Genomic DNA, 27172 nt, shown 5'->3' on the forward strand with positions numbered 1-27172 from the left:
GGAAAACAAGCATGTCTCTAGAAGATGTTAATCGGATGTTATGGTGGCCATAAGGGAGGAATCATCTATAGACCTCCCCGTGGGCCTCCTGGAATACGTGTTCCTCTATAAGCAAGTGGAGGCTCACCCAATAAGGAAGGAGAAGTGGAAGATTTAAAATCAGGCCGGTAGTGGAAGAATTCCAGGGCTTGACCTGTACACTGTAGCCACAGGAGTGGTACCTTCTGCATGTTGTAAATGAAGGGTGTTGGTGACACAAGGCTGGCCTCAGCAAGATTGGGTAAAAGGGAAGTGGGAAAAACAACTGTCTAGAGAGGCTTTGCAGCACATTAGGGAGAGAATGATTCCAACCACTGGGTCAAACGGCCAAGCAAAAGGTGGTTTTGATTTGATTTGATTTTGATTTGATTTACTATTGTCATGTATTAACATACAGTGAAAAGCATTGTTTCTTGCGCGCTATACAGACAAAGCATACTGATCATAGAGAAGCAAACGAGAGAGTGCAGAATGTAGTGTTACAGTCATAGCTAGGGTGTAGAGAAAGATCAACTTAATGCAAGGTAAGTCCATTCAAAAGTCTGACAGCAGCAGGGAAGAAGCTGTTCTTGAGTCGGTTGGTACATGACCCCAGACTTTTGTATCTTTTTCCCAACAGAAGAAGGTGGAAGAGAGAATGTCCGGGGTGCGTGGGGTCCTTAATTATGCTGGCTGCTTTTCCGAGGCAGCGGGAAGTGTAGACAGAGTCAGTGGCTGGGAGGCTGGTTTACGTGATGGATTGGACTACATTCACGACCTTTTGTAGTTTCTTGTGGTCTTGGGCAGAGCAGGAGCCATACCAAGCTGTGATACAACCAGAAAGAATGCTTTCTATGGTGCATCTGTAAAAGTTGGTGAGAGTCGTAGCTGACATGCCAAATTTCCTTAGTCTTCTGAGAAAGTAGAGGCGTTGGTGGGCTTTCTTAACTATAGTGTCGGCATGGGGGGGACCAAGACAGGTTGTTGGTGATGTGGACACTTAAAAACTTGAAGCTCTCAACCATTTCTACTTCGTCCCTGTTGATATAGACAGGGGCATGTTCTCCTTTACGCTTCCTGAAGTCGATGACAATCTCCTTCGTTTTGTTGACATTGAGGGAGAGATTATTGTTGCCACACCAGTTCACCAGATTCTCTATCTCATTCCTGTACTCTGTCTCGTCATTGTTTGAGATCCGACCCACTACGGTGGTGTCGTCAGCAAACTTGAATTGGGGGGGAATTTGGCCACACAGTCATAGGTGTATAAGGAGTAAAGTAGGGGGCTGAGAACACAGCCTTGTGGGGCACCGGTGTTGAGGATGATCGTGGAGGTAGTGTTGTTGCCTATCCTTACTGATTGTGGTCTGTGAGTTAGGAAGTTCAGGATCCAGTCGCAGAGGGAGGAGCCGAGGCCCAGCCACGGAGTTTGGTGATGAGTTTCGTAGGAATAATGGTGTTGAAGGCTGAGCTGTCGTCAATAAATAAGAGTCTGACATAGGTGTCCTTGTTATCTAGGTGTTCCAGGGTTGAGTGCAGGGCCAGGGAAATGGCGTCTGCTGTGGCCCTGTTGCGGCGATAGGCAAACTGTAGTGGATCCAGGTAGTCCAGGAGGCTGGAATTGATTCGTGCCATAGAGTCATAGAGATTTACAGCATGGAAACAGGCCCTTCGGCCTAACATGTTCATGCCGCCCTTCTTTTAAACTCCTCAGCTTGTCAACATGCTCAACAATATTCTTAATTAAACTTTGTATTTGATAAAAACTCGTCATGTCTAGCCTTTCGAAGCACTTCATAATGATGGATGTCAGAGCCACCGGCCGATAGTCATTAAGGCATGCTGCTTGGCTTTTCTTAGGTACCGGGATGATGGTCGTCTTCTTGAAAGCAGAAAGGGACCTCAGATTGTTGTAAAGAGAGGTTGAAGATGTCTGCGAATACTCCCACCAGCTGATCCGCGCAGGATCTGAGTGCCTGTCCGGGTACCCCATCCAGGCCAGTCACTTTCCGTGGGTTGACCTTCGAGAAAGCTGCTCTGACATCTGCAATGGTGACTTCAGATACAGGTTCATCCAGGGCTTCCAGGGTGGAGGGCATGCTCTCACTGACCTCTTGCTCAAAACGGGCATAGAATGCATTGAGCTCATCAGGGAGGGGTGCATTGGAGCTGGCAATTTTACATGCCTTCATCTTGCCATTGTCGACGGGGGTTGGTGTGATTAGCCTGGGACTCTAGCTTGGTCCGGTACTGTCTTTTGGCATCTTTGATGGATCTCCTTAGATCATATCTGGCTTTCTTGTGGTCAGAGTCGCCTGACTTGAACGCCTCAGACCTGGACTTCAGCAAGCAGTGGATATCCCTGTTCATCCATGGTTTCTGGTTGGGGAACACACAGATTTGCTTCTTTGGCACACAAAGAACCCTTCTCTCACTTTGTGTATAAAGGAGAAAGGAGTTTTGACAGATAACAAAGAATTCGAAGACAGTGGACAGAGCACCTTAGCTTGAGAGAGTAGACATTAAGCTCGGCTGGAATCCAACAGCTGCCCAGCTCCTTTTTTATTTGTTCATGGGATTACTGGCTGGGTCAGCATTTATTCCCCATCCCTGAGGGCTTAAGTGTCAGAGCTGTGGCTCTGTAGTCACATGTGGGCCAGACCGGATAAAGATGGCAGATTTCCTTCCCTAACGGTCATTAATGAAACAGATGGATTTTTACGACAATCGATAACGGTTTCATCGTCATCTTTAGACTCTTAATTCCAGATTCTTGTTGAACTCAAATTTCACCATCTGCTTTGGTGGGATTTGAACCCAGGTCCCCAGAGCTGAGTCTCTAGATTACAGCTCCAGCGACAATATCAATACGCCACAACCTCCCGAAATCAACTAATGTGATAAAGAAAGGGAGGGGAGAAAGGAGGGAATCAAAGCCCACAAATCATCCACTAACTGAAGGGATTACATATATATTTGGAAATGTAACTCACTAAACTCTAATGTGTTGACATCTGTTGTGTGATAATAAAAGACACATCAGAACCGTTAAGAGTCAGATCCAAATCCCTTCCAAAATCTTACACTCAGCACCCAGCAGGGTGTGTCCGAGGGGGGCATCACAGGATGTTCAGTGAGCAAAGCGCCATTTCCTTCACACAACACCATGCCAAGAGTCCTATAAACCCTCCCCCAGTTCATTGTTCCTCTAGGAAGCTGGGTCACTTCAGGACATCCTATTTATTACACTTAAGGTGCTGCCAAAATACCATCTGGTTTCAGTCAAATCAGAAGTAATCCCACAATCTACTACAAACCTCTAGCACTATAGCACAGCCAAATCAGAGGCACACATGATTCCTTAAGCTGCCCACAAGCTTATCTGCCACTCATTAAACACTCAAATCAGGGGTTTCTTCAACAGCTAGACTAGTTGAAGAAGAGATTTGTTCCACTGAATCAACCTACCAGTATTGGCCCTCAGCAACACCTGGGAAACATGGTGAGGATTTAACACTGCTGCTAATAAAGATCTTTCTTTCTCTCATGTCCTGCTTCCCCCACCACCTGCCTCCCCCTCCTGCCTCCCTCACCACCTCCTCCCCCTCCTGCCTCCCTCACCACCTCCTCCCCCTCCTGCCTCCCCCACCACCTCCTCCCCCTCCTGCCTCCCTCACCACCTCCTCCCCCTCCTGCCTCCCTCACCACCTCCTCCCCCTCCTGCCTCCCTCCCTCACCACCTCCTCCCCCTCCTGCCTCCCTCACCACCTCCTCCCCCTCCTGCCTCCCTCACCACCTCCTCCCCCTCCTGCCTCCCTCACCACCTCCTCCCCCTCCCTGCCTCCCCCACCACCTCCTCCCCCTCCTGTCTCCCCATCACCTCCCCCCCTGCCTCTGACACCCCCTCCTCTCCCCCCACCTCCTCCCTGCCTCCCCCACCACCTCCTCCCCCTCCTGCTTCCGACACTCCCTCCTCACCCCCACTCCATCCTCCCCCTCCTGCCTCCGACACCCCCTCCTCTCCCGCAACCCCCTCCTGCCTCCCCCACCACTTCCTGCCCCCCAGCCCCTGGATCACTGGTTTTCCATTGGCTTCTTTCATGGATTCTTACTCGAACTATCCCAGGTGCTGAGATTGAGGAGCCACTGATTTCCATCGAGCACAAGGCCACAGACCAAGGACAGAAAAGTTGCTTCAGGCTGAATACTCTTTTGCAGCTGGCACAGGCACGATGGGCTGAATGGCCTCTTTCTGTGGTGCACGGGTCTCTCAGCTGAACTCATTTCTCAACCTATTTTGTTTTTGGGCATTGTGTGTGGCCGGAATTCTCTGGCTGTTCACACCAGCGAGATCTTCTGGTCCGCAGACAGTGCACCCCATCCCGGGTTTCCTGATGGCATAGGGTGGAGTCACTGGGAAATCTGATTGGCAGCAGTAGGAATAGTAGATCCCGGAGTCGGTGAATGGCACGCCACCTCCTGCTGCGGGAAACGCACTGCGGAGAGGCTGGAGAACCCCACCTTTTTCTTAATCTCCCCTGACCTCCAGCGTCACCATAATCACTGAGCCCATCCTCAAACCTCCAGCCTCTCCCTGACCCTCTATACCTGCCCCCCAACCCACAACCTTCTAATCCACAGCCCCTCTCTAACACTCCCCAGCCACCATGTAATCTCCCATCAAGCTCAGACTGCAGAGGTTTTGTCCCTTATTGACACCAACATCTCAGTGCAGCAGCTGTGACGCCGGCAGCAGCCAACAAGACAAAGCACAGGTTTGATCTCATCATTGGATCGCAGCATGATTACAGCACAGCAAGAGGCCATTCCTGCCAGCTCTGAGCAGGAGCAACTCAGTTCGTCTCTCTCCCCAGCCCTTTTCCCCATATCCCTTCAAATGTTCTCTCTTCAGAATCTTATCCAATTCCCTTTTGAAAGCCACGATTGAATCTGTCTCCACCACACTCTCAGACAGTGCATTCCAGATCCTAACCACTCACTGTGTGAATCTGTCTCCACCACTCTCTCAGACAGTACAATTCCACACCCTAACCACTCACTGTGTGAATCTGTCTCCGCCACACTCTCAGACAGTGCATTCCAGATCCTAAACACTCGCTGTGTGAATCTGTCTCCACCACACTCTCAGACAGTGCATTCCAGATTCTAACCACTCGCCGTGTGAATCTGTCTCCACCACACTCTCAGACAGTGCATTCCAGATCCTAACCACTCACTGTGTGAATCTGTCTCCACCACACTCTCAGACAGTACAATTCCACACCCTAACCACTCACTGTGTGAATCTGTCTCCACCACACTCTCAGACAGTGCATTCCAGATCCTAAACACTCGCTGTGTGAATCTGTCTCCACCACACTCTCAGACAGTACATTCCAGATTCTAACCACTCGCCGTGTGAATCTGTCTCCACCGCACTCTCAGACAGTGCATTCCAGACCCTAACCACTCACTGCATAAAAAGATTTTTCCTCGTGACACTTTTGCTTCTTTTGCCATTCTCCCTGTAACCATGTAATTCAGTTCCTGACCCTGTGGCCAATGGGAACAGTTCATCTCCACCCACTCTGTCCAAACTCCTGATGAATTTGAACACCACTATTGAATCTCTTCCCAACCTTCTCTTCATAGAATCCATACAATGCAGAAGGAGGCCATTCGGCCCATCGAGTCTGCACCGACAACAATCCCACCCAGGCCCTATCCCCATAACCCCACATATTTCCACTGCTAATCCCCCTGTCACTAAGGGGCAAATTAGGATGGCCAAGCAAGCTAACCCGCACATCTTTGGATGGGAGGAAACCCATGCAGACATGGGAGAACGTGCAAACTCCACACAGATAGTCACCCAAGGCTGGAATTGAACCCGGGTTCCTGGCACTGTGATGGGGCAGTACTAACCACTGTGCCACCATGCCATCCAAGGAGAACAGCCTCAGCTTCTCCAATCTATCTATGTAACTGAGGTCCCACATCCCTGGAACCATTCTCACTACCCTTTTCCATACACTCTCTAAAACCTCCACTTCTTTCTGAAAGTGTGGTGCCTGAAAACAATACTCCATCTGAGGCCAAGACAGTGGTTTCTAAATGTTCATCATGACCTTGCTTTGGTACTTTAATGTCTCTGTTTAAAAAGGCCAGGATCCCATATGTCATTTTAACTTTAACACAGGGCGGCACGATAGCACAGTGGTTAGCACTGCTGCTTCACAGCTCCAGGGTCCTGGGTTCGATTCCCGGCTCGGGTCACTGTCTGTGTGGAGTTTGCACATTCTCCTCGTGTCTGCGTGGGTTTCCTCCGGGTGCTCCGGTTTCCTCCCACAGTCCAAAGATGTGCGGGTTAGGTTGATTGGCCAGGTTAAAAATTGCCCCTTAGAGTCCTGAGATGCGTAGGTTAGAGGGATTAGTGGGTAAATATGTGGGGTAGGGCCTGGGTGGGATTGTGGTCGGTGCAGACTCGATGGGCCGAATGGCCTCCTTCTGCACTGTAGGGTTTCTATGATTCTATGAACTACTTTCTCTACCTGTCCTGCCACCTTTAATGGTGATTTGTGCCTATTTATCACCAGATCTCTCTGTTCCTGGACTCCCTTTCGAATTATACTCTTTATTTTGTATTTTCTGTCCTTGTTTTTCCTACCTGAATGTAGCCTTTCACATTTCTGTGCATTAAATGTCTGCCAATGTCTCCACCCATTCCAGCAGCCTAAGTCCTCTTGAAACCTCACTATCCTCCTCACACTTTACAATATTTCCACGTTTTTGTTATCTGCAAATTATGAAATTGTACCGTGTAAACCCGAGTCCAGATCATCAATGTGTATCAAGAGAAGCAGAAGTCCTAATTCTGACCATTGGGGATCCCATTCTACCCCCGTCAGGACAAGAACATTCTGTAACTACCCCCTGTTGGGACAAGAACTCTTCACCACTGGTTCTTCCATCACTCAGCCAACTCCATGTTCATGTTGCCACTGGCTCCAGCCTTGCTGACAAAGTTGCTATGTAGCTCGATCAAACACCTCTTGGATGTCCATATCCACCATGCCAACTGCATTCCCTCACCAGCCGGCCTCTTCATCCAAAACCTCAAGCAAGTTGGCCAAACACGATTTATCTTTAACAAATCTCTGCGGCTTTTCCTTGCTTAGTTTGCATTTGCCGAAGTAACTGTTCCCAGGTCACCATTTCTAGAAGCTTTCCTGCCATCGAAATTAACCTGACGGGCCTATAGTCGCTGCATTTATGATTATATCCTTTTTATGAATCCTGTATTTAAGGAGGATTGGAAAATTATGGCCTGCATCTCCACAATTTCCTCCTTCACTCCCATCAGTATCCATGGAGGCTTCTCATCCAGTCCTGGTGACTTATCAACTTTAAGTACAACCAGCCTTTCCATGACCGTTTCTTTCAGATATCCCATCAAATGCCTCAACTACCTCTTCTTTTACTGACTATTCTTCCTTGGTACAGACAGGTTAAGAGAATTCATTTAGTGCCTCAAGCTCCCACTGCCTCCATGTATAGATCAGATCCCCTTTTTGTTATGTATGTTGGGGCATGCCCCTTTAAGAGAATGGTTCAGGTGACTCAGGACTCGAGTTGCACCCTGGGTGGAGCTTGCCCGGGCAGTCTTGTGCTGACTATGTTAGAGGGCAGATGTATTAATAAACTGTTCCAGTAGTTTACTTCTACTAACCTCATGGTCTTGTATTTGTCTTTATATCAGACCTCATACATAATACTATCTTGTCCCTAACATCATCTCTTACTACCTTATTGATGTGCCAATAGAAAACTTTGAATCCCATTTTATATTGGCTGCCTCTCTCTTCTCATACCCAGATAGAACATAGAACAGTACAGCACAGAACAGGCCCTTCGGCCCACGATGTTGTGCCGAGCTTTATCTGAAACCAAGATCAAGCTATCCCACTCCCTATCATCCTGGTGTGCTCCATGTGCCTATCCAATAACCGCGTAAATGTTCCTAAAGTGTCTGACTCCACTATCACTGCAGGCAGTCCATTCCACACCCCAACCACTCTCTGCGTAAAGAACCTACCTCTGATATCCTTCCTATATCTCCCACCACGAACCCTATAGTTATGCCCCACAGAGATCTGCTGAAACTTCCATCACTGGACCACCAGGGTTAATTTATGGAGCACGTGTGCCTGATTATTCTTAGAAATCATAGAAACCCTACAGTACAGAAAGAGGCCATTCGGCCCATCGAGTCTGCACCGACCACAATCCCACCCAGGCCCTACCCCATATCCCTACATATTTTACCCACTAATCCCTCTAACCTACGCATCTCAGGACACTAAGGGGCAAATTTAGCATGGCCAATCAACCTAACCCGCACATCTTTGGACTGTGGGAGGAAACCGGAGCACCCAGAGGAAACCCACGCAGACACGAGGAGAATGTGCAAACTCCACACAGACAGTGACCCAAGCCGGGAATCGAACCCAGGTCCCTGGAGCTGTGGAGCAGCAGTGCTAACCACTGTGCTACCGTGCCGCCCTACCTATTTTCCTACCTGTGGTCATAGGATCCTTGGACTTTGGTTTCTTCTTACAGACATATGGCCGGGCGATGCCACAATCTTTGTTCTGCCATCTCCCAGAAGATTCTGTCCGGATAACTCCGCAATTTTCCTCCAGTGAGTTTGCTGGCTGGTCTATAGGAGAGAAGAAAGAAAGATGTCAGGAAGCATTGTTAAGCCTGGGCCTAGACAAGGTCAAGACCTGTTGATTTGCGTTTATGGCGATGTGGGGAAGTCTCGTTCTCCAAAACACTCTTTGCACTGACCAGTAAACCCCAGAAATAAAATGACCTACACCCAACAAGTCTGTGGCTTAATCATAGAATCCCTACAGTGCAGAAGGAGGCCATTCGGCCCATCAGGTCTGCAGCTGACTCTCTAATAGAGCATCTTATCCAGGCCCACCCAACCCTCTAACCCCACGTATTTACCCCGCTAATCCCCCTAACCTATGCAAATTTGGACAGTAAGGAGCAATTTAGCATGGCCAATGCACCTAACCAGCACGTCTTTCGGATTGTGGGAGGAAACCAGAGCACCCGGAGGAAACGCACACAGACACGGGGAGAATGTTCAAATTCCACGGTCGCCCAAGGTTGGAATTGAACCTGGGTCTCTGGCGAGGAGTTCCTCAGCCAAGAGAGGACATAGGTTTAAGGGGAGAGATACAAAAGTGTCCAGAGGGGCAATTTTTTCACTCAGAGGGTGGTGAGTGTCTGGAACAAGCTGCCAGAGGTAGTAGTGGAGGCGGGTACAATTTTGTCTTTTAAAAAGCATTTAGACAGTCACATGGGTAAAATGGGTATAGAGGGATATGGGCCAAATGCGGGCAATTGGGATTAGTTTAGGGGTTTAAAAAAAAGGCAGCATGGACAAGTTGGGCCGAAGGGCCTGTTTCCATGCTGTAAACCTCTATGACTCTAAGAGAGCAGGAGGGGCACAGAATTCTTAGCAGCACCCAGCTAGATTAAAATCAGGGGTAATTGACACTGCTACCCAGTGATCCCTGTCGTAAAGTGAGCCTCGCATCAAGCGATCAACTTCAGGTCAGGACTTCAACCAAAATAAATGATAGGTGGCATTAGGTATCAGACCCCATTCATCAATTTGTGTGACCACAGTTATGAGAGAGAGAGAGAGCATAATAGACAGAGAGCGGTTGGAGTGAAAGAACGAGAAAGCAAAAAAGCAAGAGAGACAACAAGCTAATAAGAGTGGGAGAATTACTTTGGGGAGAGTTTTTAAACACAAATTTGACTTTTTTGGTACAACATTCCTGAGGCCAAGTGGTAAGGAGTGTCTGAAAACAGATGCTGCGTTAATGGCAAAAAACATGTTTAAAGTTTATTTATTAGTGTCACAAGTAGGCTTAAATTAACACTGCAATGAAGTTAGTGTGAAAATCCCCGAGTCGCCACACTTTGGCTCCTGTTTGGGTACACTAGGGGAGAATTTAGCATGGCCGGTGCTCCTAACCAGCACGTCCTTGGGCTGAGAGAGGAAACTGGAGCACCTGGAGGAAACCCACGCAGATATAGGGAGAACGTGCAGATTCCACACAGACAGTGACCCAGACTGGGAATTGAACCTGGGTCCCTAGCGCTGTGAGGCAGCAGTGCTAACCACTGTGCCACTGTTCCCTCTAACAATCTGGAATGTTCTATTTGCTGTGTGCGGCTCACCTGTCGATGATCACTTGAGCAAGAGTACTCGTGGACATAAACATCTGGACCCTTTGTAAAGGACACAAGATTTCAAAGGATAGTTAACAAAAGGGGCAAGGCCTTTTTGAGATCTAAGAATGAAGGAGGTGACACATCTCTTTGTTAACATTTTGTCACAGGAGTGGGTGAAAGTGGAGTTGTGGAAGCATCTGAGGAGGATATAGAAGCAGCTTCTAAACAAAGGTGTATATCGCAAGCTTCCTGAACAGAAAGTAGAAATGATCTATCTGGAATGGCAGGATGTGGTGGTCCACGGGATTCCTTATCTGGTCCTTTGTGTTTTCCCATTCATGTAAAGAATTTAGACATTGGTACAAAAGAATGAGATTGAAGTTTGCTGATAATTAGGGTGGAGACTACAGGAGGACAGCAGCCAGGTGAATGGATTGGGCAGATAGGTGGCAAACACAGTTCAATGGCAAAATTATATGAAAAATAGCACATTTTAGAAAAACAAGTGAAAAACATCAATACAAAATGAGGAGATTTGTAACAGAGTGCAAGAACAGACAGTGTGTGCCATTGGCAATATTTCTTTAGGTTGTGAACATGCAGGAGAGAGATCAAGAGTTACTTAATATTTAGAGAATTGATTACCACTCTCCCAGTTGAGGTACTTCAATGGTGATCCATCAGACCACTGCCAGCCACCATCAATGTCCAGATCATTTAGGCCAATCCACAGAGTAGCACTATAACCGGTCAGGAGACCTTGGAAAGGAGACAACCCACAATGTGAAACTGAGTAAAACTGCTGCTTTGTGACACTGCCAAAATAAACCTCTAGTGTTTGCGGGCGTCAGCGCTTCAGGTGGAAGTGGTTCTCTTTGCCCCAGGCACCTTCCACTACCTCAGACAGTAGCCAACTTGTGAAAATTCATTCTCAGGAAATGTGCATCACTGGCAACGTTGGTATTTATGACCCATCCCTGGTTGTGCTCGGGAAGCTAGTGGTGAGCCGCCTTTTTCCACCACTGCAGGCTTGGTAGTCACAATATTACAAAATATGTAATAATTACAAATGACAAAAAAATGAACCACAAAAGGTCGTGAATGTAGCCCAATCCATCACACAAACCAGCCTCCCATCCATTGACTCTGTCTACACTTCCCGCTGCCTCGGCAAAGCAGCCAGCATAATTAAGGACCCCACGCACCCTTCTCTCTTCCACCTTCTTCCTTTGGGAAAAAGATACAAAAGTCTGAGGTCACGTACCAACCAACTCAAGAACAGCTTCTTCCCTGTCAGACTTTTGAATGGACTTACCTTGCATTAAGTTGATCTTTCTCTACACCCTAGCTATAACTGTAACACTACATTCTGCACTTTCTCGTTTCCTTCTCTATGAACGGTATGTTTTGTCTGTATAGCACGCAAGAAACAATACTTTTCACTGTATGTTAATACACGTGACAATAATAAATCAAATCCAATCAAATCAAAATATTCCCACTATCTTTGTAGTGGCTCAAGGCAAGTGGCTTTCTAGGCCACCTCATATTGAGGCGTAATGTCGAGCAGAGTGATTCAGGTCTGGCGACACATTAAGGGCCAGCCAAGTATACCGAGCTGGTTTCCTTACCTAAATAATATTAGTGAACCATTTGGGTTGCGTTTGATCATTCAACAGCTTCATGGTCACCGATACTGATGTCAGCATTCAGGAATTTTAAAATAACATATAAATTCTCAAACTGTCGTGGTGGGATCATTAGTCCAGTAAAATAACCCCAGTAATACTATATCTCTGAGCATCGTCTAGCCCTGGGGCCTTTCGAATGGTGCTTAGAAACAAGTGGCCAGTTTTGAACCACAATTGGAACAGGCCAATAACTAGGCCAAGCCCAGGAGAATGAGGACTTAGCTTCTCCTCCTGTTGGTAACTGACTGAGGGGATGGGAGGGGGCAGGGTTTGAGTTCTGTTGTGCTGCCCAGCTGAAAACCTGGGAATGAATGCATGTCTCCACATCATGCTCTGGGATCTTTCTGTGGGACTTTCCAGGCCTGTCATGGTGGGACCCTCCCGTCGCTGGAGATTAGGCAGCCCACCCTAAAGTCCATTGACTTTTAGCAAGATTGGATGATTTTGGTGGTGGGCGGGACCGTAAAATCCCACCCCACATGCAGGAAACTGGAATTTGCTTTAAAAGGAAGGTATCTCGGAAATTTCCATGAAGCCCACTCAAAAATTAGGACAGTAGTAACTCAGCACTTATAGGGAGTCTGGAGCTGGTGTTCTTGGATCAATAACACTCCTGTGCTGTGTTAAAATGGTCAACACAGCCCACTTCACCCCACCCTGCACTCTCAGCCATAGTTGTTTCAAACTAAAATGCACAAACTGAAGCAGGCGGCAAGGGATCAGATTGCAGACGCAGGGAGCCTGAACTCTGGTACATCTCTACATCTCCTGTTAGACTTGGCCCTTGGCCAATTGCCAGAGGAAGTGACTCACTATGTGGTAACCTTCCAACTTGGGTTGAGGCAAAATACTGGCAGGAGTTATCCCCAGGCTCTGGCCTAGCCCCTTCTCCAGAACCCAGCCTGAGGCAAGTCACATGACCAGTGGAGGCCTGCTGTGGAAAAGAAAACACTAGAAAGATACACAAACATTTCAGAGCAAGAACTCTCAATGAAACGTTAATATACGGAGAGAGTGTGAACGTCACCAGCAGCCTGCTCTTCCCAACCTTATACCACGCGTGGGAAGCAGGTGCTGGCCTTACTAGAGTTAAGGAGATTGGTTGTGTTCTGTACGGTGTAGGGTCAGCTGTTCAGCCATGGAGTTGGCGATATTCCTTTCTGTGTAGAATGTTCCTCCTGACACAGAAGTGTCCATTTCTTATTAAAGACTTTCAATGGATTGATGATGGCATCAAGCAGTCGATGGTGAACCTGCCCAAGGCTCTGCTGCTCCCTCCTTACCCCAATCCACACCCCCTGTACTCTTTGGTTAACTCATTCTATCTCCTCTGAATAAATGGATGCGTTTGTGCCACTCAGACAACCTCCAGGCTGAGTGGGCATGAATTAGGGAGAGGGGGGAGCTTCCAGCATTTATTGACTACAATCCTGACATCCGGGGCGGAATTTTCTGAAGCAAATGGCACAGCGTCTGGGTCTGACTGACCGGCCTATTTCTCTCCAGCTGAATTTTCAGACCAGGTTTCCTGCTACTTGGTGCACTGAAAGTCTGGGGTGTGGTTTACGCTGTCACTCTGGGGGGAGGGGCAAACCTGGCTCCACAGAGAATGGGGCGCCATGATTTACATTTAAATTAACTTCCCCCAACCCCCGTCACAGACATGGAGGAGCACATCCCATAAACTTTGGGGCAACCCCCCGATCACCGAATATCAGTTGGGGGGGCACAATCCCTTCTCCGTACCCCCTCCCCACTGCCATTGGGGCTCTCCTCTCTCCCCTGACCCACCTCATATAAAGGGAACCCCAGCCCCCCCAATGGAGGACGGTTACTCCCCCATCAGAGCCCACTTGTCCCAGTACTGATCCTCTGACAATGCAGCACTCCCTCAGTGCTGACCCTCTGACAGTGCGGCACTCCCTCAGTGCTGACCCTCTGACAGTGCGGCACTCCCTCAGTGCTGACCGTCTGACAATGCGGCACTCCCTCAGTGCTGATCTTCCAGCAGTGCAGCATTCCCTCAGTGCTGACCCTCTGACAGTGCAACATTCCCTCAGTGCTGACCCTCTGACAGTGCAACATTCCCTCAGTATTGACCCTCTGACAATGCAGCACTCCCTCAGTACTGAACGGGAGTGTCAATGTAGATTACAGGCCAAAGGTTCTGGAGCAGGGCTTGAAGCCAGGATTTTGTGACTCATGTGAACACACTACTGACTGAGCTGTGACTGAGCCGTGTTCCTGCCGTACCGTTAATGTAGGTTTGCTCGTGAAGTTCAGTAATGCTCAGGAGGTCAGAGCTCTGCTGCTGACAGCTAATGCGGGCCTCACTCCAGGAGAGAGTGGACTGGAAGTTGAACTGGTAGCAGCTATGGGTCAATGGATCCTTGTCCCAGAACGTTTCACAGTCATCACCTAAGGAGAGAGAAGCTTTATGGTTAAAAGTCCACAGAAGCAAGAGTCTGATTCAGCTAATAGTGTGCCACAGATTTCCGTTAGAGATCAGAAACAAACCGCACTGACAACACATACTTTGTAAGAAGTTTAACAACACCAGGTTAAAGTCCAACAGGTTTATTTGGTAGCAAAAGCCACACAAGCTTTCGGAGCTCTAAGCCCCTTCTTCAGGTGAGTGGGAATTCTGTTCACAAACAGGGCATATAAAGACACAGACTCAATTTACATGAATAATGGTTGGAATGCGAATACTTACAACTAATCAAGTCTTTAAGAAACAAAACAATGTGAGTGGAGAGAGCATCAAGACAGGCTAAAAAGATGTGTATTGTCTCCAGACAAGACATTTGTCTGGAGACAATACACATCTTTTTAGCCTGTCTTGATGCTCTCTCCACTCACATTGTTTTGTTTCTTAAAGACTTGATTAGTTGTAAGTATTCGCATTCCAACCATTATTCATGTAAATTGAGTCTGTGTCTTTATATGCCCTGTTTGTGAACAGAATTCCCACTCACCTGAAGAAGGGGCTTAGAGCTCCGAAAGCTTGTGTGGCTTTTGCTACCAAATAAACCTGTTGGACTTTAACCTGGTGTTGTTAAATTTCTTACTGTGTTTACCCCAGTCCAACGCTGGCATCTCCACATCAACACATACTTTGCCAGTGAGAACGACGAAATGAGAGGAAGCAGAGCTATCAAAATCTCCAAATGCCCCACACGACAGATGCACAGATTAACTTTAAAATTCTCAGGGAGTGCCCATCACTGGCGCAGCCAGAATTTACCGTACATTCCTCGATACAGTGAGCAGTGGTGCTGAGCAGTCCATGTGGTGTAGGTACACACACGGTGCAGTTAGGCTGGCATTTTCCAGCCCCATTGTGGTGGACGCCAGCCAAAATTTCAGTGGCACCGGTAAATCCGGCAGGTGTCGGAACGCGAAGATCCGGCCGGGAGTTCCAGGATTTTGACCCAGCGACAACTGTAACAACACCAATAAGTTCCAAGTCATGATAGTTTGAAGGGGGACTTGGAGGTGGTGGCGGTCCCCTGTACATTCTGTCCTTGTCTCTCAGGGTTGTAGAGGTCACGGCTTTGGGAGGTGCTATTGAAGAAGTGTGGGACAGTTCCGCAGTGCATCTTATAGATCAGACACATCGTAACCACACAGATCAGATTGTGAACCTTCATTGCAGTCTGCACATTTAAGACTGTTAGCTCTCAACCACTGGCCACACTCCCTCTTCAGCTCATTCCTTCCTTTCTCACTCCCCTCCTCCCATCCTTACCGACACATCCTCTCTTTCCTTCCATTCCCTCCAACCTCTCTCCTTCCTTGACCCATTATCTCCTCCTTTCCCCTCATCCCTTGCTGCTCTTTTCTCCAACTCTTTGCTCTCCTTCCATCCACTACTCACCTGCTTCCTCCCCCTCTCCTTACACCCTCCTCCCCCATCCCTCTCCTACATGCCAGCTATAGCTCAACAGATAACACTCTCTCACAAACATATAAATATACAACTTAGGAGCTGGAGTAGGCCACTCGGCCCCCCTGAGCCTGCTGTGCCATTCAGCAAGATGCTGGCCAATCTGATTGCAAGCTCCCACCTCCCCCAATAACTTTTCATCCCCTTGCTTAACAAGAATCTATCCACTTCTGCCTTCAAAATATTCAGACACTGCTCCCACTGCCTTTTGAGGAAGAGAGTTCCAAAGATTCATGACCCTCTGTTGGAAACACAATCTCCTCATCTCTGTTTCAAAAGGGCAACCTCTTATTTTTAAACAGTGACTCCTAGTTCTCGATTTTCCTACAAGAGCAGGCATCCTCTCCACATCCACCCTGTCAATACCCCTCAGGATTGTGTATGTTTCAATCAAGCTGCAGCTTACTCTTCTAAACTCGAGTAGATACAAGTCCAGCCTCTCTAACAGGTACCGCGGGTAATTAGCTTTCCTAATGACTTGCTGCACCTGAATACTTGGCTTCTGTGATTAATTCACGAGGACCTGAGCACTTCAGAACTCTGAACTCTCTCTCCACTCACATACACTTCTTTTTTTATTCTTCCTGCCAAAATGGAAAATTCCACATTTGACCACATTATATTCCATTTACCATATCTCTGCCCAGTCACTTAACCCATCTATGTCTTTTTGCAGCCTCCTTGTGTACTCTTCACAATTTACTTTCCTCCCTACCTTGGAGTCAACCGCAAATTTAGCAACCATACCTTCGATCCCTTCATCCAAGTCATTTATATAAATTGCAAAAAGTGAGGTCCCAGCACTGATCCCTATGCCACACCACTCATTGCATCCTGCCAACCAGAGAATGACCCATTTATACTCCTGCTTCCTGTTAGCCAGCCAGTCAACTGTCCATGCCAATATGTTATCCCTACACCTATGATGTAGATGTAGATGTAGTTTATATGGATTTCAGCAAGGCGTTTGATAAGGTGCCCCATGCACTTATTGAGAAAGTGAAGGGACATGGGATACAAGGGGACATTGCTTTGTGGATTCAGAACTGGCTTGCCCAGAGAAGGCAAAGAGTGGTTATAGATGGGTCTTTTTCAGCATGGAGGTCGGTCACCAGTGGAGTGCCCCAGGGATCTGTTCTGGGACCCTTGCGCTTTGTGATTTTTATAAATGACCTGGATGAGGAAGTGGAAAGATGGGTTGGCAAGTTTGCTGATGACACAAAGGTTGGTGGTGTTGTGGATAGTGTAGAGGGATGTCAGCAGTTGCAACGAGACATAGATAAGATGCAAGACTGGGCGGAGAAGTGGCAGATGGACTTCAACCCAGATAAGTGTGTGGTGGTTCATTTTGGCAGGTCGAATAGGATGAAAGAATATAATATTAAGGGTAAGACGCTTGGCAGTGTGGAAGATCAGAAGGATCTTGGGGCCCGGGTTCATAGGACGCTCAAAGCAGCGTCTCAGGTAGAGGCTGTGGTTAAGAAGGCGTATGGAATACTGGCCTTCATCAATAGAGTTTAGAAATCGGGAGATAATGCTGCAGCTGTATAGGACCCTGGTCAGACCCCACCTGGAGTACTGTGCCCAGTTCTGGTCGCCTCATTACAGAAAGGATGTGAAAGCCATAGAAAGGGTGCAGAGGAGATTTACAAGGATGTTGCCTGGATTAGGTGGTATGCCTTATGAGGATAGGTTGAGAGAGCGAGGTCTTTTCTCCTTGGAGAGGCGAAGGATGAGAGGTGACCTGATAGAGGTGTATAAGATGTTGAGGGGTATTGATAGAGTGGATTCTCAGAGGCTTTTACCCAGGGCTGAAATGGTTGCCACAAGAGGTCACAGGTTTAGGGTGCTGAGGAGTAGGTACAGAGGAGATGTTAGGGGTAAGTTTTTCACTCAGAGGGTGGTGGGTGCGTGGAATTGACTGCCGGTAGTGGTGGTGGAGGCGGATTCGATAGGGTCTTTTAAGAGACTTTTGGATAAGTTCATGGAAGTTAGTAAGATAGAGGGTTATAGGTAAGCCTAGTAGGTAGGGACATGCTCGGCGCAACTTGTGGGCCAAAGGGCCTGTTTGTGCTGTAGCTTTTCTATGTTCTATACTCAAAAAGTAGTTCATTGGGTGTAAAGTGTTTTGGAATGTCTAATGGTGCAATATAAATGTTTTCATTCCTTCTTTCCTTCTTGCTCCACTTTCCTCCTCTTTCTTCCCCATAACATTCCTCTCTCCCTCCTTCCACTCTCATTTCTTCTCCCCATTATCCCCTTTTCCCCAAACCCTCTCCTTCCATCTCCTTCAGAGCTCACCCTCATCTCCTCCGCCCTCCCCTCCTACCTGTGGACGTGGTTAATATTTATGTACCATTCCAGAAGGCATTTGAAAAGGTTCCACATAAAAGACTGTTGACAAAATTGAGAGTGCCTGGAATTGGAGGATCTCAGATTGGGTGGAATAGAAAATGTGTGGTCCAATTAGCAGGGTGTGACTCAGTGTATTTCCTAGGCATTGATACCGGGGCCTCAGCTTCTCATGTTATTTATAAATGATTTGGATGAAGGAACAGAGGGGTTTGCTGGCAACACACTGAGTGGTGTTAATGGACAGACAAAGTTGCACAGGGACATTAATAGATTAAGTGAGTGGGAACAAAACTAACATTCGGGGCAGGATTGTACAGCCTTGTTCGCCCCAAAACCATAAAATCCCACCCGACATCAATGGACTTTTCCATGATCTGCCCCTCACCCGTTGCGATTCTTGTGGTGGGCGGGATGGTTAAATTCCAGCCTGGAGTCCACAATGGGGAAGTATGAGGTCACTGGCTTTGGATCCAATAGATCTGAGGATTTTCCAAATAGAAGGAAGCTTGGAACGAGCTGCTTGATTTTTGGGTCCAAGCAAGAAATTGCCAAAAACTGGTGGACTGATACACAAACAAAAATGAAATACTGGCCTTTTTCTGGAGCAGGCTTATAGAACACAGGTGTGGAAGTTATGTTCCAGTTATACAAATCTCAGTTTAGATCTCTTCTGGAGAACTGCATTCAGTCCTGGGCACCATGCCTCAGGAAAGTTATTACTGGACTTGGAGAGGGTGCAGAGCAGATTGAGTAGAATGATACTGGGGCTTGAAAGGGTTAAATTATGAAGACAAGTTGCAAAGATGAGATTGGCGTTCCCTTAAGTATAGAAGATTAAGGTGTAACCCAATGCATAGAATCCCTACAGTGCAGAGGAATCCATTTAGCCCATCAAGTCTGTGCCAACACTCTGAAAGAGCTTTTTTAAAAATTTGTTCATGAGATGTGGGTGTTGCTGGCTGGGCCAGCATTTATTACCCATCCCGAGGGCATTTGAGAATCAGCTACATTGCTGTGGCAGATTTCCTTCCCTAAAGGACATAAGTGGACCGGATGAGTTTTTACAACAATCAACAATGGGTTCATGGCCATCATTAGATTTTTAATTCCAGACTTTTTTATTGAATTCAAATTTCACCATCTGCCATGGTGTGGTTCGAAACCAGGCCCCCAGAGCATTATCCTGGATCTCTGGATAACTCGTCCAGGGACCATAACACTATGCCACTGACTTCCCCATCTTATGATGTGGAGATGCCGGCATTGGACTGGCGTAAACACAGTAAGAAGTCTCACAACACCAGGTTAAAGTCCAACAGGTTTATTTGGTAGCAAAAGCTACTAGCTTTCGGAGCGCTGCTCCTTCGTCAGGTGAGTGGGAGTTCTGTTCACAAACAGGGCATATAAAGACACAAACTCAATTTACAAAATAATGGTTGGAATGCAAGTCTTCACAGGTAATCAAGTCTTAAAGGTACAGACAATGTGAGTGGAGAGAGGGTTAAGCACAGGTCAAAGAGATGTGTATTGTCTCCAGACAATACAAAATCTCACTAACTGTCCTGTCTGGAGACAATACACATCTCTTTAACCTGTGCTTAACCCTCTCTCCACTCACATTGTCTGTACCTTTAAGACTTGATTACCTGTGAAGACTTGCATTCCAACCATTATTTTGTAAATTGAGTTTGTGTCTTTATATGCCCTGTTTGTGAACAGAACTCCCACTCACCTGACGAAGGGGCCGCGCTCCAAAAGCTAGTAGCTTTTGCTACCAAATAAACCTGTTGGACTTTAACCTGGTGTTGTGAGACTTCTTACTGTGTTTCCCCATCTTACCCAGGCCACACCCACTCCATCCTATCCCCGTAACCCTGTGCGTTTATCACCACCATCCACCTAATGTACACATCTTGGACACTAAGGGGCAATTCAGCATGGCCAATCCACGTAACCTGCACATCTTTGGAGTGTGGGAGAGAACCAGGACACCCGGAGGAAGCACGCAGACACGGGGAGAAAGTGCAAACTCCACACAGACACCCAAGGCCAGAAGCAAACCCAGGCCTGGAGCTGTGAGGTAGCTGTGCTAACCACTGTGCTACCGTAGTTTGTAAGATGATTTAAGGATTTGATAAGGCAAATAGAAAGAAATGATTTCTTCTGGTATTGGAATCCAGAACAGGGGCAGAACCTTACAATTCATGCCAGGCTGTGCAGAGGTGATGCCAGGAGGTACTGGCTCACACAAAGGGAATGGGAATCTGTGACTCCCTCCTGTGTCGAGTCTGGGAGGATCAACTGAAAATGTCATAACTGAAACTGATAGGGATTTTTTGCTAGAAAATGCTGTTCGGCGATATGGAACTAAGTTGATTAAATTAGACACAGTCAGCGTGGCACAGTGGTTAACACTGCTGCCTCACAGCACCAGGGACCCGGGTTCAATTCCTGGCTTGGGTCACTGTCTGTGTGGAGTCTGCACATTCTCCTCGTGTCTGCGTGGTTTCCTCCGGTGCTCCGGTTTCCTCCCACAGTCCAAAGATGTGTGGGTTAGGTTGATTGGCCATGGCTAAAATGCCCCTTAGCGTCGGGGGGATTAGCTAGGGTAGATGCATGGGGTTATGGGGAATAGGGCCTGGTTGGGATTGTGCAGACGCGATGCGACGAATGGCCTCCTTCTGCACTGTCGGGATTCTACGATTTGGATGAATGGCACGACAGATTTGAGGGGCTATCTGAATGATTCCTGTTCCATTGTAACCTGTCATGCTGGGAGGTCTGAATCCCAAACCCATTCTTTTTCACATTGAACACTGGAGTATGACGGCTTGAGTATAATCTGCTAACCACATTCCCATCAGTGCCAAAAACAATATTTTTATCCTTAAATGCTGCACAGGGGCCTTGCTAACTCTGTCATGGGTGAAGGAGGAGGGGGAACACAAAGCCCTTTTATCTCCTTTTCCAATCATGCCTCGATCTCTCCCGCAGACAGTGACTCACCCCCGGTGCTCACCCAGTGGTGCCAGCTGCCACCTCACACAATTACCCATTCTTCATGGGCGAGGCGGAACTGCCAACGTTGGCAGGCTGGTCTGGAGAAGAGGGCCTCGGAGCCAAGTCTAGCGCTGTCCTCGTGTGACATCCCAGCAGCAGAGCTGGCTGAATGCCCCCAGTCACCATCCAGAGACACTGCATCTCTCTCAACCTAGCGAGGGGCAGGGGTGCATACATCTCCCTTCCTGAGTTGGGCGAATCATGATTCTCACAAAGTTGGGCGTCACACCATCAAGCCACTAGTTGGCACGTGTCCCAGGTATGACAGACCTCAAATACATTCATCACATTCTGATATTCCCTGGCCTGAGAACTGTAAAATAAATGGACTGTGTTGTAAGATGTCCCTCTTACAAATTACATCAGAAGCAAATAATCAATCATTGTACATTTCAGCAGAAGGATAAACCCGCACAGCTCAGCCTGGTTAATACTATCAAGGTCAGAGTTCATGGAGCAATAGCTGCACAAAAGATGCTTCAACAAAAAATCCTGAAGAAAATACTCTCCTGTTCGGCAATGGAATAAGAAAGGGAGAGACGCAACAGCATAGAGAGGGAGGGGAGGATAGAGACACACGAGCATGTGGGAAACAAATCCAGCAAAGAAATCCAGGGAAAGCAAATCCAGAGAAAAGGATTCAGAGGAGAAAGAGAGCTGGGGGTGGGGGCAGGAGGGGGGGTGCAAGGGTGTGAGAGGAGGTGGAGCCAGCATGAGAGAGGGGGGAACAGAGAATGAGAAGCAGCAGACCAGAGTAAGAATCATAGAATCATAGAAATCATAGAAACCCTACAGTGCAGAAGGAGGCCATTCGGCCCATCGAGTCTGCACCGACCACAATCCCACCCAGGCCCTACCCCCACATATTTACCCGCTAATCCCTCTAACCTACGCATCCCAGGACTCTAAGGGGCAATTTTAAACCTGGCCAATCAACCTAACCCGCACATCTTTGGACTGTGGGAGGAAACCGGAGCCACCCGGAGTAAACCCACGCAGACACGAGGAGAATGTGCAAACTCCACACAGACAGTGACCCGAGCCGGGAATCGAACCCGGGACCCTGGGAGCTGTGAAGCAGCAGTGCTAACCACTGTGCTACCGTGCCGCCCTAAGAGAAAGGCTGGACAGACTGAAAGGATGGAGGGGTAGAGAGAGAAAGGGGCAGGCAGAGAGAGGAAGGGGGCGGGCAGAGAGAGGAAGGGGGCGGGGCAGAGAGAGAAAGGGGGCGGGGCAGAGAGAGAAAGGGGGCGGGCAGAGAGAGGAAGGGGAAAGGCAGAAGGAGGAAGGGGGTGGGCAGAGAGAGAAAGGGGGCGGGCAGAGAGAGAAAGGGGCGGGCAGAGAGAGGAAGGGGCGGGCAGAGAGAGGAAGGGGGCGGGCAGAGAGAGGAAGGGGGCGGGCAGAGAGAGGAAGGGGGCGGGCAGAGAGGAAGGGGGTGGGCAGAGAGAGGAAGGGGGTGGGCAGAGAGAGGAAGGGGTGGGCAGAGAGAGGAAGGGGGTGGGCAGAGAGAGGAAGGGGGCGGGCAGAGAGAGGAAGGGGGCGGGCAGAGAGAGGAAGGGGGCGGGCAGAGAGAAAGGGGGCGGGCAGAGAGAGGAAGGGGGCGGGCAGAGAGAGGAAGGGGGCGGGCAGAGAGAGGAAGGGGGCGGGCAGAGAGAGGAAGGGGGCGGGCAGAGAGAGGAAGGGGACGGGCAGAGAGAGGAAGGGGACGGGCAGAGAGAGGAAGGGGACGAGCAGAGAGAGAAAGGGGGCGGGCAGAGAGAGGAAGGGGGCGGGCAGAGAGAGGAAGGGGGCGGGCAGAGAGAGGAAAATGTTTGGCAGGGATAGAGAGGGGGTGGGTAGGGAGTGAGCAGGGCAGGGAAAGACAGAGGGGGTGGGCAGAAAGAAAGGGAGGGCGCAGAGAACGAGAGGATTAGGCAGAGTCAGATTGTGGGGGGACGGGCAGGGTCAGAGTGCACGAGGGTTGCGCTGGAGTGCAGAGCAGGGTGCGGGGCCAGCGAGTGAAATGAGGTGGGTGAGGTGAGAGAAGGGATGGGGTGGGTGAGCAAGATGGGGAGTCAGTGTGAAAGGGACACGTAAATGTGAGAGACGGGGCAACAGCTGTGAGTGCAGCAGAGGGACCAGATTGGGGAGGTGGATGCGGGCAGTGTGAGGGAAGGGTCGGGGCTGAATGCCAACGGCAAGGTGATAGGAAGGGGCACAAAGGCCAGGGTGGGCCGGTGAGACAGACAGAAGGAGAGAGAGAACACGCACACACAATGGTGGGCCAGAGTGTGAAGGCAGAGGAAGGAACGTGAGCAGGAATGAGGGCAGGCCAGAATGCAGTGGAGAGCGAGAGGGCAGTCAAAGCACAAGGGAGGAAGGACGTGAGGGTACGCCAGAGCATGAGGCAAGTATGGCAGGCGGTGGGTGGGTGAGGGAGCTGGCATGCGATAGAACCAAGACAGACAACGAGTATCTATGAGAAAGATCACTGTATCTGACAGAATCCTTATGGGACAGAAGGAGACCATTCGGCCCATCGTGTCTGCACCGACTCTCTGAGCAATTCACTGAGTGCCATTCTCCAGCCTTCTCCCCATCACCCTGCATATTCTCCCTGGATAACAGTCTAATTCCCTATTGAATGCTTCAACTGAACCTGCCTCCACCACATCCTCAGGGAGTGGGGTTCCAGGCACTAACCACTCGCTACGTGAAATATCTTTCTCTCATGTCACTTTTGCTTCTTTTGCCAATTACTTTAAATCTGTGCTCTCTCCTTTTCCATCCTTTCATTCGTGGGAACAGTTGCTCCCTATCTATTCTGTCCAGACACCTCATGATTTTGAATACCTCTATCGAGCCTCCTCTCAGTCTTCCTTTCCCAAAGGAAAACAGTCGTAGCTTGTCCAAGCTATCCTGATAATTGAAGTTTCTTATCCTTGGAACCATTGTCATGAATTTTTTCTGCACTCTCTCTCTGTCTCTCTCCAGTGCCTTCATATCCTTCCTATAGTGTGGTGCCCAGAACTGGGTACCACCCTCCAGCTGAGGTCTAACTAGTGTTTTGTATAAGTTCAGCATAACCTCCTTGTTCTTGTACTTTATGCCTCTATGAATAAAACCCAGGAAGCTGCATACTTTGTGAATGGTTCTCTCAACCTGCCCGGCCACCTTCGATGATTTATGCACAGGTACATCAGGTCCCTTTGCTCCTGCTCCTCTTTTGGAATGTACTCTTTATTTTATCTTGTCTGTCCATTTTCTTCCTTCTAAAATTAATGACTTTGGATTTCTCCACATTGACCTTCATCTGCCACCTGTCTGTCCATTCCACCAACTTAGAATCATACAATCCCTACAGTGCAGAAAGAGGCCATTTGGCCCAAGGAGCTTGCACCAACAACAATCCCATCCAGGACCTAATCCCACAAGACCACATATTTACCCTGCTAATCCCCCTGACACTAAGGGGCAATTTGTCATGACCAATCCATCTAGCTTGTACAACTTTGGACTGTGGGAATAAACCGGAGCACCCGGAGGAAACCCACACAAACAAGATCAGAATGTGCAAACTCCACACAGACAGTGATCCAAGCCAGGAATCGAACCCAGGTTCCTGGCGCTGTGAGGCAGCCGTGCTAATCACTGTGCCACCGTGCCGCCCCTTGTCTATATCTCTTTTGAAATTTCACACTGTCATAGAATCATACAGTGCAAAAGACGCCCTTCAGCCCATCAAGTCTGCACCAAAACACGAGAAACATCTGATCTCCCACCTAATCCTATTTACCAGCACTTGGCCCGTAGCTCTGAATCTTACAATGTGCCAAGTGCTGATCCAGATACTTTTTAAAAGATGTGAGGCAACTCAGTGCATACGTCACCATCCACTGGGTAAAATTATTTTTCCTCACATCGCCCCAAACCTCCTGCCCCTCACCTTGAACTTATGACTGAATCTTCAACTAAGGGGAACAGCTGCTCCTTATCCACTCTGTCCATGCCCCTCATAATCTTGGACACCTCGATCAGGTCGCCCTTCAGTTTTTTCTGCTCCAAAGAAAACCACCCAAGCCTATCTAACCATTCTTCATAACTTAAATGTTCCATCCCAGGCAGCATCCTAGTGAATCTCCTCTGCACCCCCTCCAGTACAATCACGTCCTTCCGATAATGTGGCGACCAGAACTACACACAGTGCTCTAACTGTTGTCTCACAGCTATACAATTCTATACAATTCCAACATGCTTCCCTGATTTTGTAATCTGTGCCCCTACTAAGATCTGTGGACAAACATGCCAAAGCCCCTTTGTTCCACAGAACTTCCTAGTGTCATGCCGTTCATTGAATACTTCCTTGTCAAATTACTCCTTCCAAAGTGTATCAACTTTCATTTTTCAGGGTTAAATTCCATCTGCCACTCATCTGCCCATTTGACCATTACGTCCATATCTTCTTGTAGCCCAAGACACTCATAGAATCATAGAATCATAGAATCCTACAGTGCAGAAAGAGGCCATTCGGCCCATCGAGTCTGCACCAACCACAATCCCACCCAGGCCCTATCCACATATCCCTACATATTTACCCACTAACCCCTCTAACCTATGCATCCCGGGACACTAAGGGGCAATTTAGAATGGCCAATCAACCTAACCCGCACATCTTTGGACTGTGGGAGGAAACCAGAGCACCCGGAGGAAACCCACGCAGACACAGGGAAAATGTGCAAACTCCACACAGCCTCACCGTTAATCACCCGGCCAATCTTTGTTATCCGCAAACTTACTAATCCTACCCCTCACATAGTCATCAATGTCATTTATACCAATGACGAATAACAGAGGACCCAAATTCGATCCCTGTGGTACGCCACTGGACACTGGCTTCCAGTCACTAAAGCCTTCTGTAATCACCCTCTGTCTCTGACAACTGAGCCAATTTTGAATCCATTTTATCAAATTATCCTGTACCCCATGTGAATTTACCTTCTTGACATGTGGGACTTTGTCAAAAGCTTTGCTGAAATCCATATAAACCACATCGACTGCACTACCCTCATCTACACCCCTGGTCACCTCCTCAAAAAAATTCAGTCAAATTTGTTAGGCATGACCTTCCTCTGACAAAGCCATGCTGACTATCCCTGATCAAGCTTTGCCTCTCCAAATGAGATAGTGCTCTCCTTCAGAATTTTCTCCAACAGTTTCCCTATCACTAATGTGAGACTCACTGGTCTGTAGTTTTTCCTCATCGTTTACAATACTTCCAAATTTTGTATCATCCACAAACTTTGAAACTGTGTCCTGTACACCAAGTTCGAAGTCATTAATAGGCTAGCAATTAATATAAAAAATGATAGTAAAAGTTTTTATAAATATATAAAAAGGAATAGAGTGGCTAGAGTGAATGTTGGACCCTTGGAGGACGAGAGGGGGGAGTTAATAGTGGGAAATGAGGATATGGCTGAGTCTTTAAATAAGTTTTTTGTGTCGGTCTTCACGGTGGAGGACACAAATAGTTTGCCAAATATTAACGATAGAGGGTTGGCAGCAGGAGAAATACTTAATACGATTAATGTTACCAGAGAGGCAGTGCTGGGTAGGCTAATGGGACTGAAGGTGGACAAGTCCCCGGGTCCGGATGGAATGCATCCCAGGGTATTGAAAGAAATGTCAGAGGTAATAGTGGATGCGTTAGTGATTATTTATCAAAACTCGTTGCATTCTGGGGTAGTGCCGGTTGATTGGAAAACGGCTAATGTTACGCCGCTGTTTAAAAAAGGAAGGAGACAAAAGGCGGGTAACTATAGGCCGGTCAGCTTAACGTCTGTAGTAGGGAAAATGCTGGAAT

General features: G+C 48.1%; 1 protein-coding gene across 1 annotated transcript in view; it reads right to left on the minus strand.

Annotated features, from left to right (window-relative positions):
* The window catches only part of mrc2 (mannose receptor, C-type 2), a 286794-nt gene that overhangs the window by 187294 nt on the left and 72328 nt on the right, over positions 1-27172 (minus strand). The window contains exons 4-6 of the mRNA XM_078222936.1: positions 14223-14387; positions 10924-11037; positions 8597-8737 (exon numbers count right to left, since the gene is read on the minus strand). Of these exons, the coding sequence (XP_078079062.1) occupies positions 8597-8737; positions 10924-11037; positions 14223-14387 (420 nt within the window). The remainder of the gene's footprint in view (positions 1-8596; positions 8738-10923; positions 11038-14222; positions 14388-27172) is intronic.

Source organism: Mustelus asterias, chromosome 11, assembly GCF_964213995.1.
Source record: "Mustelus asterias chromosome 11, sMusAst1.hap1.1, whole genome shotgun sequence".
Classification (NCBI taxonomy): Eukaryota; Metazoa; Chordata; class Chondrichthyes; order Carcharhiniformes; family Triakidae; genus Mustelus; species Mustelus asterias.